The 14,648-nt window shown below is 54.1% G+C and overlaps 4 protein-coding genes across 4 annotated transcripts; 3 read left to right on the forward strand and 1 right to left on the reverse strand.

Annotated features, from left to right (window-relative positions):
* Positions 1–163: 163 nt before the first annotated feature.
* PG998_012589 (Palmitoyltransferase ERF2) lies at positions 164–2,260 on the reverse strand (the record flags this gene model as incomplete). The annotated part of the gene is made up of 2 exons (XM_066879405.1): positions 164–951; positions 1,009–2,260. The coding sequence occupies 2 exons, from the start codon at positions 2,258–2,260 to the stop codon at positions 164–166; spliced, it is 2,040 nt and encodes a 679-aa protein (XP_066725789.1).
* A 1,289-nt stretch (positions 2,261–3,549) lies between these two features.
* On the forward strand, positions 3,550–4,263 carry PG998_012590 (uncharacterized protein; the record flags this gene model as incomplete). Its single annotated transcript, XM_066879406.1, has 4 exons — positions 3,550–3,657; positions 3,811–3,862; positions 3,941–4,125; positions 4,219–4,263. The coding sequence occupies 4 exons, from the start codon at positions 3,550–3,552 to the stop codon at positions 4,261–4,263; spliced, it is 390 nt and encodes a 129-aa protein (XP_066725790.1).
* Positions 4,264–5,375: 1,112 nt separating this feature from the next.
* On the forward strand, positions 5,376–8,143 carry PG998_012591 (uncharacterized protein; the record flags this gene model as incomplete). Its single annotated transcript, XM_066879407.1, has 5 exons — positions 5,376–5,387; positions 5,442–5,508; positions 5,565–5,891; positions 5,953–6,296; positions 6,350–8,143. The coding sequence occupies 5 exons, from the start codon at positions 5,376–5,378 to the stop codon at positions 8,141–8,143; spliced, it is 2,544 nt and encodes an 847-aa protein (XP_066725791.1).
* A 4,147-nt stretch (positions 8,144–12,290) lies between these two features.
* Positions 12,291–13,253, forward strand: PG998_012592 (phosphoadenosine phosphosulfate reductase; the record flags this gene model as incomplete). The annotated part of the gene is made up of 1 exon (XM_066879408.1): positions 12,291–13,253. The coding sequence occupies one exon, from the start codon at positions 12,291–12,293 to the stop codon at positions 13,251–13,253; it is 963 nt and encodes a 320-aa protein (XP_066725792.1).
* Positions 13,254–14,648: the final 1,395 nt, after the last annotated feature.

Genomic DNA, 14,648 nt, shown 5'->3' on the forward strand with positions numbered 1-14,648 from the left:
CAGTAACTCTTGGTGCGATGTTCAGGTTGAACAAACAAAAAAACAAACAAAAGGGGGTATAGGTTGAAAACATTACATAATAAGAACATATACACGTTTCGTGTCTAACGCGGAGGGTGCGGTCCAAATACGGGACTAATAAATGTAAACAAAACCATGTTTATCAGGATTGCTCAGCGTGGCTGCGGAGAGAGGTTGGGCCTTGGAACCCGGACGAAGATAGTGGCTTGACGTTTTGCATCTCCATGTCTTGTCCATGGGCTCTGGCACCAGCGTTGTCATAGGTCTTCCGCTCACCGAGTCGCTGATCGCCCTCTTCGAACCGGTCCTTGAACCGATAATAGGTGGGCGGGCGAGGCCGGCAAAGGACCACAGCCCAGTTTTTCCAAGCACTGCCCTGGGTGAAGGCCTTGTATCGGTCCTTCTTGAGGAACTTGTGAGAGTTGAGGAACTCTCGTGTCGTTTCGCCCCTGGCCATAAGGAACAAGTGGTAGCCCATGAGAGCTGCTGGGTACAAGGTTGCGATGATGCCATATATGAACATGGCGAAGGGCACTCGGAAATCGTCAATGGCGGCCCCAACAGATATGTTCTCTTGAGAAGCGTATACCAGGACATGAGCGAGCGACGCCCCAATAAGGTAAACACCAAGGAGCGTGGTCGCGGTGACAAAGGTGAAAAAGTAGCGGTAGTTGCGACGGCCAACACAGTTGTTAAGCCAAACGCAGTGGTGGTCTTGGGTTTCGACACAGTTGTCGCATAAGCGACAGTGGTGGGCACGTGGTGGCCGCCAGATACTGCAAGTCTTGCAGTACTTGGTAGGCACCTCCATGGCTGCGGTGCTGGACTCAGCCGACTTAATCAGAGTCCAGTCGTTCATGGGAGGAGCCAGGCGCAATGGGTCTTCGTCGTCTTCCGGGGAGGGAACTTGTGCAGGTTGCGTGGCAAGATCTAGGTTACGTTGTCAGTACCATCACCACTCAAGAACACAGCTGGGGGCCAGTAAACTTACTCCGGGGTCTGAAGCCGAAGCATGTACGAAGGAAGACATGCTGATGTAAAAGATATAGGCGAAGACAAGAGGGACTGCCGGCGAGACATGGTTCCAAAGCCAGGGGGCTGAAAATATGAAGAACAGGACAGCAGGAATTACGACGAGTGAGCCTGTAGCGATGTTGATGGGCCGATGATGGGTATTCTGCAGCCTGCCACCCATTGCAAACACCGTATTCCCTTCGAAATACTCATGGTTGCGACCAAGCTTCGGGTGCTTCTCCTTTGCAGAGGGCTGAGCAGCCTGATTTGCAGCAGCGAAAGGTGTCAACTGAGGCGACGACGCACCAGAAGAGAGCTTTTCCGCCCCTGGCATACTACGGTTTGGCGCTATGCTAGCATTGTCCCCCTTGTTGGGCAACATGAAGCCTGACCGGAACGATCGCGGCGATTTTGATGGTGTTGGCAAGTTTGCGCCGTTCTTGTAGCCTAGGCTCTTATCAACATCCAGGCTAAGATTCTTGTTCTCGGCCTTTTTCCGCTGCAGAGGGCGCACACTCTCGCTGAGACTAGCAGCTGGATAGTGATCCTGAGTGGGACTGGTATTTGCAGTTACCCTGTCGTACGTTTCGCCCTCGGTCGCATCGGTCCCCCTTGACGGAGGTAGTTGATGATGCACCTCTTCCTCGTTTGTCATTTGATGAGACAGTTGGCTGAGTCTCGTGGGGTTTACCGCAACTTCGTGGTGTTGTATTACGCTGGTTCGGTTTCCAGTAGAAGTCTCGTCGCTGGTCAGAGGCGGCTGTTGGTTGGTGATTGTCGTCGAGGTCCGGGACGCCCCTCGCTGCGCCTGCAGCCTGGAAGAGCTCATCGGATGAAAGAAGGCATGCGAACTTAAAGATGGTACATGACTTCTGCTCGCGGAACTCATTGGCCTGCCCCCGGGGCCAGATCCATGGATGCTGTTGCCGACACTGCCTCTCTGATAACCTAAACGATGTGGCCCCGATTGCGTCCATCCTGCTCGGGAGGATTTGCCGGTTCTTGCGGTATCAGGTCGAGACTCGGATGCAATCCCACTCCTTCGGTTGAGGCTCGTACTAGTCCTAATTTGTTCGGCAGCATGTTCATCGCCGTCTTCCGATGCAATGTCTGTCATACGGGACGAGATGATGCTGGGAGGACCCGCAGGAAAGCGCGGCATGGGAGGAAGCTGGTCGTTTGTTGGTGGCCATTCCGACCGCTCATGCGGCTCATTTGATGCCATGGTGCTTGTCGCGGAAGAAGAGGGTTCGAATATATGTTGGCCAAGTAGCACAAGGTTTTCAACAGCATTTGCTGCCGGCTACTGGCATGCCGTCTCGGGTGGATTTTCAGGCGTCACACTGTAGGCCTCGGTCGGTGTCTCTGGGGTGTTTGTCGCGGCGCCGTTCGTACTAACGGCCTGGTTCGTCAAAAGGTACGGGCGTCCGTTTTCATCTGATTTGATCTACGGTGATCGCAGGTGACGCAGAGAGAGAATGGGTTGGGATCGTATTAGGTACTCGATATGTTGTTGGCTGATGGTTTTGAAATTGGTGGTTGGGGGCGTGTTAAGCCGTAGAGAGCGTGGGTGGGTGGTTGACCGAGATTGCCGGTTTCTTCTGCACAGCAGAAAAGAGAGACGGGATACTGTAGTAGTAGTGGCGGTAGTCGAGTGGACGGACGGGTTGGTGGTTGATGATTAAGAACTACGGGTTGGGAGGAGAAAGAGAGTATAGAAGAAAAAGCAACAAGGTGCATGAGTGAAGCGAAGCCAAGTCCACGATGGGAGGAAATCTTGGATCTTCTTCAGCTCATCTGGTGATTGATGAACACGGCACGAGATGCAAGGCAGGCAATCAAGCACAGGCAGGGACGGGCAGGGACGGGGTGCAGTGAGACGCAAGGGGCACGAGCTTTTATTGGCAGCGTGCTTTGGTTCGCCAATGCGCAGAATCTAAGATGGCACGTACATGTTATGAGATGGATGTCTCCTACTGCCTACATACATGTCAGCGTCAGTATATCGGTACGACATCTAGCATCCACGGCGATGATTCAATATACACAGGTTTTCTTCTTCTCTAGAATCGCCAACGAAGGACCCAGTTGGTACCCGACCGACTGGCACATACAAGTACCCATCGGAAACTCGACGCCAGAAGCAACCATGACAGCGGTTTGCATCAAGAAGTTTGGGGAGCCAATGTCGTTTTCGGTGGGCAATTTCGCCCTGCATGGGATGGGGGGTGGATCCATCTGAGAGGTAGCAAGTATCCACTGCCACAAGCAAAAGCCACAGCTGACGGTCGTCTGGCCGAACGGAGACGTAGGACTCTGCTTAGCCACAAGAGAGGCAGATGGCCCCACATGCAGCCGAGAAAGCTAAGCCCATTGGCCAATGGTCCGTAGCTCTTTCAAATGATCGAACCACCATCCATTTGACATCCTCGATTGACGAAACTGCCCAAACCGCCGCTGTGAACAACCCACCGAAACGACTACCCTCGACTACCACCACAGCAATCTTTCACCATGGCTTCCATGATCGCCCGCCGAGCTTTCTCTACCAGCACTCGCCGCATGGCTGCTCAGGTTGACGCCAACCTGAAGGCTGAGACGAAGCGCAACCCCGAGCTCTACGTGCGTCATATCCCTATCAACATATAAACCCGCCGCCCGACCGCCCGACGCTTCCTCGCAAGCGCCTTCAAGCTCATGGCCGAGGGCCATTGGCGGCTCTGGGCCATCGTCGGCTCTTGGTTCTTAGAAATATCCGCTGACTGGTGGGAACAGATTCTCGGAGGTGTCATGTGCGCTGCTCTCGGTGGCGCCGGTCTTTACTTCGGTACGCAGCAAGCGAATTCCCAGCTCCCCAAGCGAATTAACGGAGAAGACGCGTACTGATATAACTGCTGTTCAAAAGGCCGAACCCCCACCCAGTCCACATCCGAGTCCCCCGTCAACATGTCCAAGGGCTCAATGCCCTGGGAGACTGGTTCCGAGTCTGGCAAATACCAGTACCACCCTGGCGGCGACCCTGCGAATGCCCCTAAGGACGCCCCTAGCGCTGTCAACGTTGTCGTCGTCCCCGACGTCGATCTCCCCAAGGTAGGTCTCGCCTCAGCTTCCGCAGACGGGCAATTGGATTCGTCTCGGAGTTTCTGCTGCAGTGAGGTACGCATTGCTAACTAGGACCCGCAGCGTCTGCACGACAAGTACAACAAATGGGGCAAGGATGGCTACTAAACACTCAAACCATAGTGGTTGAGTGAGTTGGTATCCCGGCACGCGGCACTAGACGACGCGACAGCACTGTCCCTTTGTACATACATAAACATCCGAGTTCAGCATTACATCAATGGAGAGAGATCACTTAGAATTCGAATCTAATGCAATGGCGCCCTGACGACGTCTGGTTCGTTCGCTGCGAAACAGTTGCCCCGTTCTTTCGTTGTAGTTTTGGGATTTGGACCTTGAACTCCCATCTGCATGCGGATAATACTCATCGTGGTGGTGTCAAAGTGTCCTGGTGTGGTACTCTGAGAAGCTTGGACTTGTAAGAATGTCATCTGCAAAATACGTGAGCTCTCAATAATTATGCGTTATTTGTAATTGGCTTCCTACTGATTCATTTAAAGGTGGGTGTAATGTTGTAAGTCGTTAACAATAAGGGGCATACATCTCAAGGATTGTATAAGGTATATATACTTTACGTCCTAGATAAGGGTAACAATTACGAGGAAAACCAGTGACTAAGACATTTACACCACGTGGATGTGCACTGCCGTACACCACGTTCAGTCTGTTCTCTATCTCTTTGCCGTGGTTGTAACTCCTAGCTGTCGACAATGAGGATAATCTCAGAGATGTACACAGGCTATATGCGAGGGAATCACCGAGGCTCTAGCGGGCTTCGGGTATGGGGGGAGTGGTCGAAGACGGTGTGGCGTATATGCAGTAGGTTCTCTCCTGTTTGAACCATGAGCTTTCAGGCTGTTAGGGTTGGCTCTACCAAGGCAGGACTGGAGATCTCTGAGATCAAATACTTGCTAGAAGACAGTGACTCTTGTTTGCTCGGAATGACTACGGTAGATATATATATAAATATTGTTGTTAGTCTTTGCCAGAGTCCCAAGTAGAGAAGCGACACATGACTACTTCATATAGCAGGAGAGTGGGTAATCGGTGCACGGGCCATCTTCGCTTACATGGACAGTCCGCGGAAAGTCGCGACTTGATTGCAAGGCCATCTTCCAGTCGCCAGTAGCTTCAACTTGCGACAGACACCACCATCAAGCGCGATAGTATCCAAACATTTTCTAAATATACATGACTGAACAGTTGGAAACAAAGTCGTGATGGCGCCGAATGTAAGCATGATTCACTGACTTGGGGATTGCCTGGATCGATCTAATTACTCGCAGTTTCGGACCAACACTCAAACGCGACGAGGCGCACGAGGCGCATACGTCGAGCACGACGACTTTGAAGGTATACACGGTCTGCTTATATCTAAAATTGATGCAATGTTGACTCTGATTTTGCAGGACTACCCGTTCGCCAATGGCGTCAGGAGTGGGTAAGCGTCGCGCCCCCTCCGCCTGTCGAAACCACCCAAAAGAACGACATCTGGGACGTTGAATTGCCCCATGGTATGCCGAAGGACTCGAACCTCCTGCCGCAGCACACCCAAGAGCTTCTCCGAGCCGCAAGGTCTGGAAGACTGTACAAGCGACCTGCGCCGGTAGAGGAAGAGGACGCCGATGTCGATGCTGCTCCCGAGAAGACAGAGAAGAAAGAGGAAGACCAGAGTACCAAAGGTTTCATGATCAGGGCGTGGAAGCAAATCCCCCCGCAACGCCGAAGGATCAACCGTGTCTCATCTCGCCAAGAGGAGGAAGAATACAGTAACATTATCCTCGAGCCTACCAGCAGGCCTTGCAGCCGGTCCAACGGTGACCAAGGCCACTGTTCGTCGCGTCGATGCTGCTGGCAACCCCTACACGCAAGAGGTCACTTTGGCCGAGGGTCAATCTGTGGATGGCGAAATCATCTCAACGACGGTGGTGCCAGCGCCCAACACGAACGTGAACCCAGATGGTACCGCGGCTCCGACACCAGTCAAGCGACGACCTCCACCCCCTAAGAGGAAGCCAAAGGGTCCAGGCAGGGGACGCAAGAAGAAGCTGCCGGTTCCCTCTAGTACGCGACCGGAACCTTCAGGCTTGCCCGGCGCGGCGCCTGTCGAGGGACCCAAACCGGAGAATGCAGGAGCCGATGTAAGTCACAACTGGAAATCCTTGGTGATACAGCGCAACTAATGAGTATACAGACTGTGAAGAAGGAAGGAGCAAATGACGACCACAACGAGCACAAGGACACCGAAATGGGCGAGGCTGATGATGACGAGGATGGTAGCGACGACGGCGAGGAGGGCGAAGATGGTGATGACAACGATGAAGGCGAAGCGCCGGATACTGCCAACGGCACGCCTACGGCCCAGGATAAAGAGAGCAGCGTCGATCAAGACATGAAGAATTCGCCATCTGTTGAGCCGCCAGCTATTACTGCACCACCCATCGACCCAGATGCCATGGATATATCCGCGCCCGAAGACTCACCGCCAGCCACCAGCATCCCGCCGCTGCAACCCCCGTCACATTTGATGGCTTCCCGCCTTGAAGGCAGTCCTTTAAAGAACGTTCTTTCGATCCCCTCACCAACCGAGGCAGCCCCGGCGCCGCCACCTCACATGAGCCCGCCTGGGCCAGCGTTGACTACGAGTGAACCCCCTCTAGCACCACTAACAGAGACAAAATCGGACCTAATGCCAGCTCCTGTCGAATCAGTTGAACTACCTCTGACGCAATCCACGGTGCCAGCAGAGCAGCCTGAAATTCAACAGGATGTAAGCGCAGAACCCCAACCCTCCGCCGACGTGGATATGATGGATGTCACTGCGACTATTACGGACGGTGCTGTTAAGCCTGAAGCTACCGCAGAAGTTACTGCAGAAGCCACTGCCGAAGCTGTATCGGAAGCGGTATCGGAAGCGGTATCGGAAGCTGTGGCGACAGCCTTGCCAGAACTCGCACCAGAAGCCTTGCCAGAACTCGCGCCTGAAACTGTCTCTGAGCCGGCCCCGGAAGCCACATTAGAAGCTGCATCTGATATTATGCCTGACGGTGTTTCCGAATCTGTTCTTGAGGCTGTAGCCGAGGCCATACCCGAGGCCGCGCCTGAAGTCATACCCGAAACCGTGCCCGAAGCCGTGCTGGATGGAGAGCCCGCCTCAGGAATGGAAGGAATCGAAATCGAGACGACCGCAGAATCATCGCATGCTGCAGAGGGCGATACATCACCGTCGAAGGAAACATCGGCGGTTCCAGCCCCTGAACAGGAATCTGTGGATATACAGGAAGCGCCTGAGCAACAAAGCACTCCTGAAGCTTCCAAAGCACCAGAAGAATCCCAGCTCGACAAGGAGCCCCCCTCGACGGTATCAGAACAAGCAGTCCTAGTAGAGCCTGTGTCGGAAATGATCTCCGAGCCACTGCCTGCTGTCGAAACCCACCAGCAGGCTGTGGAACATAATTCTCCTGATCCAGCGCCGGAGGTCCAGGCTGAGGAACCCGCTGCCACTTCGTTACCACCGCTCAATCCTGTGCAGACCTCGGATCTTGCTGCGGTTCCACCAACAACAACGCAAGAGGCAGCAATTGAGCCTGCAAGCCCCGACCTTCTAGGCGGTCTTGAAGCCGTACTGGATCGTCACCATAGCGACTCTAAAGAGGGCCCGGACACTGAGCAGTCGTCCACCGAGGTAGCCGCGGAACCGGGATCCACAGCACCCTTGGACCTGGCACCAACGAGCCAACCCGAGCCCGTGCTGCCCGTCGAGGCTCCTGTGGAGATTCCAGTCGAGGTTTCAGTCGAAGCTCCCGTCGAAACCTCGGTCGAGGCTGCAGCCGAGGCTCTTGTCGAAGCCCCAGGACCATCTACGGAGGAGGTTGCATCGGGCACTCAAGTCGAAGCCCCGGGCCCAGCCCCAGCTGCCACAGAGGCGGAACAGCCACAGGTTGAGGAAAAGCCCGAGGAGCAGAAACAGCCCGATGACACTAACTAGGGGTCCAATGTGTGCTAGCTGTTATTGATGATTTGGAAATGTGTACATAAGCGGGGGTGCTGTAGGCTGAAGGAGTTTTCAAGGTTGTCAGATTTTTCAGTGTATTATTCTATGATAGTTAGTATAGACTCCAAGCGTAAATCGATGCGTCTTTACATGGTTCAACTTGTCGAAGCTACTCACTCGTCTGGGATGAACAGTAAAGCAGTTTCCTTCGAAGCAGAAACGAACGCGACGAGCCCCAGTATCTTACGCTCACGCTGCCAAGTCTTGTCCGTTTATTCGTGCATAACTTCTGTGGGCTCGTTCATCCAAACGCACACAGGTCAGCCAACTCGGCCGGCTTAGAGCAGCGGCGTGGCTCGGGGTCCAAGGCAGGACATTCTACCCACTTTGTTGCATCCTTCGCCTGGAAGTTCGGCATCGAACTGGGATCCAAGGCGGAGCACCAGTTTAGCGGCAGACAGCAAATTCTTTGTTTCCTTGCAAAACCGGCCGCATCCTTGGAGGCGTCCAGTTGCTCCGAGTAAACCTGGAGGGGGGCGGCGCGTATATCCTCGCTGATTATGGTATTGTGTTTCAAAGACATATGCTACTTATTATACCTTGAGAAGGCCATGGACCTTGCCCGGTGTCATACTTAGGTACGGCTGTCTGGATCTGAAGGCAGATCCTATCGTCGACGCCAGCCCCACTTTCTCCCAGGATTCAGAATCATGTGATGTGTATCGACGAGCCTTCACCTACTAGCACCGTAGAATTTGGAGTCATGTGATCTGCATCTCCGGCCCTTCGCCTGTTAGCACTACAGATACTGTACCTTTTGGCATCCTACTGCTACTGGGCGCAGTAGAGCAGGGAGTGTTTTATGCCCAGTCCCTTGCAGTCGATCAATAAGACTCGCCAAATATCAGCCTGACAGGGCATGAAGCTTGCATCGGAAGTGCTCGTCGGAATGTAGGTAGTAAGCCGCTGGGTAGCCCACAGGAGATCGTACCCATAGGCTCAAGGAAGCGTGTCAAAGTTGGAGATCCTGCCTGTCAAAGAGACCGAAAGCCATGAATGTCGGCCAAATTTCGTTTCGTGCGTAGTTGAACATTCGAGGGCATCGAACGGTATCTATCGGCCGATACCACTCGCCAGACCTCGTCAGTGTTATCTGGCACGGCCGTGCCTACGGTGCTGTAGGCAACCATACGTATCGTTGTTGTTCGTGTCAAGGGGAGGCGACTCGCTCCCCTTATGGCACTGACCTAGACCCTGCCCAGAACCCTGGCTGCCCTTGACTTCCTGACTTCCCGGCGGCCCGGGCCGTGGGGCATACGATAATCTGATCTGACTCTGATGGGACTATCCTCACCTGATGAACCGCTCACCACGATGAATTTCGATCGCGTGGTTTAAACTCTCCGAGATGCAAGACAGTGCCAACGGGGTGCGTCTGTCACGCATATGTTTCCGAGCTCCATGATCTCTGCAACGCAACAGTATGCTTATACCTTATGGCTCGGCAGAGTAGCCGAATGGGTCGACCTTTCCCCCTCGTGGGTCTGCCTGCGTGGCTGCTGATGCAGACCTCGGTCAGGAGTAGACCGGTCATAATTGCACCTCCCTCCTCAACAGCTTTTCCACTGCTGTAGCGACTGCTGCGGTGCGCCTGGCCAGGTTGACAGTGGCTGAGGCGCTCGTTCGTGGCAGTCACATTTCTCCATGTAAATGACCTCTTTCAAACGACAGGCCTGTGTAGAAAAGGAATTGCGATGCCACCAAGACAGCAATTGGCGTGGTAGTTGTAAGGAATTCAAAGTGGGACACCTGATACAACATGTCGCTATGTCGTCGACCGATGTCGTACGTCCCGGAAAGAAGCCACAATTATTTAGTTGATCGGAGACAGTGGGTTTAGGGGGACGGAAAGAAGTTCAAGTTACTGCTCTGTCAGAATAAGGGGAGGCTTGATTATATAAGCTCCAGATACTAGTTCAGGGACAGGCAACGGAAATGTACGTAAACTTGAAGCCTGGGATTGGATGACGGTGTTTTTCTTTCTGGGTTAGGTGCAGCTCCGATGCACGCATCGGAGATCTAGGGGCAAGCGAGGAAAGGGACGAAGGTACATGTAGGGGGCGGCTATCGGCAATCGGGTAGTGATGATCCTAGGATCTTGCGGCTCAAGGTCAGGCTGTCGGGGGCGGCAAAACCTGGCTGTCGGTGCAGGGTCAGCCTCACAACGACGGCTTTGATCTCGAATTCAACCCAAAAAGCACGACATCGAACCGGCGGCACGTCCGGCTTTGCCAGCTTGCCAGCCAGTCCCAGTCCCCTCTTTCTCTTTTAGCATCATCGTTTTTTTTCTCGAGCGAGCGAGCACGCCATCGTCAGAATTGAAGGCGTGATTCTTCGGTCCTTTCTGCCCTGCCCTTGACACTTGGTCCACGCCCCTGCAGCCAGCACAGCAGTCGATCCCCTGGCGTGTGCGACCGATCAACCGACTATCTATCTATCTGCGTACGCACGTCCATGTGGTCATTGGACAAACACTGGCTGCTTGAGGTGCTGCTTATCGGGATGTTGGCTTACGCGCGCTGCTGACATGTTGTACAAGGGGCAAGCACGCCTTGAGCACGTCAACTCACAATGATTAACATATGTGCAGTTGCATAAACGTGACGAGCAGGACATGCAACCATGGCCGACTCGAATCCGTCCGTCCGGGCCGGCATCACTCTCAGGCAAGTAATCGCGGAGAGACAGGTGCCGGAGACGAGATGCATGGGAGGTATGTATCATCGTCTGCCACACGTCCCCTGTAGACGAAGACAGTTCACTCGTGCATCTATCTTGTTCGACTCATGGGGTTGCATACGCCTTTTAAATCAAGTTGAGTTCGCCAGTAACAGCCAACAAGCCTCGGGGGGTGTGATGAGCCCATGCAGAAGTGCGATGGCGTGCTTGCAAGCCTGCCTGCCTGCCCCATCGGCAGAGGCAGACTTGTCCATCCAGGGCCCGGGTGCTCGCTGGGGCTCGGGTTTGGGCTGGCCATGGGCGCCTCGACCATCCGACCCAATATCGTGCCGTCTTCCCGCCCATCACCCATCTAGACAGGCCAGGTCAAGAGCAAACAAGATGCGCAGACATCTTGTCTGTCTTGTTGGCTGGTCTCACTGGCGTGCGTCTGTCGGTACGATATATGGTCAGCTTATGGAATCATGTCGGTATGCACAGTGGGTCCCGACTGGCGAGGCAAATGTGTGACGTTTGGGAGCTGTGGGAATTCCCCCTACCCAGAATCAATAACTCCCTATTTTTTGGCCCGACCAATACAACAAATCCCATGCCGTCCTCGTCCCCTCGGCCGATGTGGTCGTACCGTGTACTCGCAGCCCGGCGGTCCTGAAACGAGGAGCGGGCGTTGCGGTGCAAGAATGCAAAGTTTCAGTGACTTGTTCAGCTTTTGCCTTACAAAAAAACGGCCTTTCCCCAAAAGGGCCAATCAACGACAGCGCCTTTGGCCGCAAACCGCCTAGCGCGGATGTCGTGATCGATTCTCACACTCCAAGGTCAAAGATCTGATCTCGACAGGGGCGCTACTTGGACTTGGTAAGCCATGATACAGTAGGCATTAGGCATTAGGCAGTTGGCGAGCCATCACGCAATCACGCAATTTCTCGTAGCAGGCAATAGGAGCAGTACTGCCCCAGCACGCAATTACTAATTCCACCCGCTGGGCGGCTGCTGTGTAAGTCCCCCCCTCCTGTCGAGGTGGATGGAATATTACAAACCACACCAAACCAAACCGCCGTCCAGGAACCACATGTATGTAGCCAACTGGAGCAGGAGTCCCATATAGAAAGAAACCCGACTGTTCTTATTTCCTTTCCCCGTCCGAAGACATATCTACCCTTCTTCCCTCCTCTCCCATATTCTTGTCTGTTCTTCCCCAGACTTATACCCCAACAAGTAATCGTATATCCATCTCTTCTCACGCGACCACCTGCTTGTCGTCATAGAACCCTCTCGCCAGCAAATATCTCAAGCCCACTGCCAACGCTTGTTAGCTCCCATAATAGAGACCTGGTGTGCTCTTCACACACATTGAATCCTCTTGAAGAAACCAACTCGCAACCAACACATACCACATTCCACAATGGCATCCACCCAGATGTCGTCCTTCACATCCTCCCCGGCCGTCAGGCCAGTCGTAGACACCAAGTCGCCACCCGCTACCGATCTCGAGTCCGGCTATGCGTCTGGAGCCTCCTCGACCTCGGGTTCCAAGACCAACCTGCCACTCATCAGCCTGACCAAGCCACACATCCGCCACCTGAACCAGCAGCTCGAGCGCATGTCGGTGCAAGACCGCCTCCGATTCGTCAAGGCCCTCTTCCCCAACCTGTACCAGTCCACCGCCTTCGGCTTGTCGGGCCTCGTCACCATCGACGTGCTCTCCAAGATCCAGGCCGAGGACCCCGAGGCCCCCTCTGTCGACCTCATCTTCCTCGACACCCTCTACCACTTCAACGAGACATACGACCTCGTGGACCGCGTCCGGTCCCGCTACCCCAACGTCAACCTGCACGTGTACAAGCCTGCCGACGCCGAGACCCCTGCCGAGTTCGAGGAGCGCTACGGCGAGAAGCTGTACGACACGGCCGCCGAGCTGTACGACTGGATCGCCAAGGTGGAGCCCCAGCAGCGGGCGTACGCCGAGCTGGGCGTGGCCGCCGAGCTTACCGGCCGCCGCCGCTCTCAGGGCGGGCAGCGTGACAAGATCCCCGTCCTCGAGGTGGACGAAGAGACCGGCATCGTCAAGATCAACCCCCTGGTCGACTGGTCCTTCGCCCAGGTTCGCGGCTACATCTCCGAGCACAACGTCCCCTACAACGACCTGCTGGATCGGGGCTACAAGTCCGTCGGTGACTGGCACTCGACCAGCCCTGTCAAGGAGGGCGAGGACGAGCGCGCCGGCCGCTGGAAGGGCCAGGCCAAGACCGAGTGCGGCATCCACAACAAGAAGTCCCGCTACGCCCAGTTCCTTCAGGAGCAGGAGCAACTAGCCGCCGCCCTGGCGAAGGTTGAGATCGGGCAGCGCGCCGAGGTCGCCGCATGAATAAGCATCATGGTCACTTCTTCTTTCTCCTTCAATGAAGCAAGGAGCACATACAAGAAGTGAAGCTTATTTCACGATACATACGATTTCAGATCCGGAAAGGATTTCTTTGGGATTTTTTGGGCTGCAGCATTTTCAGGAGTTGGGATATCCATTCCCCAGAAAGGCGTTTTGGAACAGGCAATCAGTTAGGCCAGCGGAGGAGTTTGTCCCTTTTTACGTGTTTGTCAAAATGGTGGCATCGTCGAGACCCCTTTTCCTATTCGGACGGGTCATGTCACATGGTTTGACAGCGGCGGATAGCGAGTTAGTATCTAGCACCAAGTTAGCCAAAGCATGCGTTGCTATAGATAAAACTTCATATGAGAGCAAAACAATAACACTATTAAAAAAACTCACTCAGTGCTTCCCTTCTTCATCTTTCTGGGCGTAATCGCCCCGCCTCTCACGATGCTTTCGACCCCTCACAGACTCACAGACCTTGACTTCAGGCCGTGTGGTTGAGGAACATCACCGGTCCGGTGACGGGTATCCACGAAGTATCTCGTCAGAGGCTCGGGATGAGCTCTGCTTGCTGTCAGTATATCATCTCACCAGTCAGGTTGACAATATCGAGTTGAAGGTTGATGGCCTTTGAAGGCTCTGGTGATGATTGGCGGCAAGTCGCGGCTTGCCCGCCCCGCCCTAATTCTGCCCCCATGTGACCCGCTTGCTTCTCCAATCAGAACACGGCATTTCGTATGTCAGGACTGCTGTTCTCGTGAAATGGCTTTGTCATACCGTTTCGAACTCGCATTGCACGGCTTAGCTGTTGAGCTCCTAGGCGGATAGTAGCCCCTGGCTAGGCCTCCAGTCGAGGACTGTATCAAGTAGATCCAAAAGACTGCTGTGGAAATTTGTCTACAGGTCGCTGGAGGACGTTGAGCTAAATCTAATGTTAGTATTGAAATAGTTAAGACATAGCTGGCGGTATCCAATGGGAGACGCGGGTGTTGGGGGGAATGGAGAATGCGGAATGCCAAAAAGGGGGTAAAAGATAATAAATGACCGCAGAGGGAACCGAACTCCTCTTGCCTTTAAGTTACCAAGCAGCCGGCGTCGATGAAGTCGGCCTTGGAGCAGCAATCACGGGAAGAAGTGAATTCGAGTACTCGGAGTATAAGACGCCTAACCCCGGAGTCTTGGCAATGACGAGCGGCGACCGAACCCAGGCGGCCGACGCTAAGAATTTTAGGTGTGCTGGGGGGTAAAACATCTTGTTGGTGCTATCAATTATTGCCAACGGAACTTGCCTTGCATATGTAATTGAATCGACGCCAGCATTTTGCATCATTCTCCAACCCCAAATTTGACAGGAGCTTCATATTCGCCCGAGAAGAGAATCCCCCTTTGCGC

This window comes from Apiospora kogelbergensis (genome assembly GCF_038363985.1).
Source record: "Apiospora kogelbergensis strain CBS 113332 chromosome Unknown utg000008l_segment0_segment0, whole genome shotgun sequence".
NCBI lineage: Eukaryota > Fungi > Ascomycota > Sordariomycetes > Amphisphaeriales > Apiosporaceae > Apiospora > Apiospora kogelbergensis.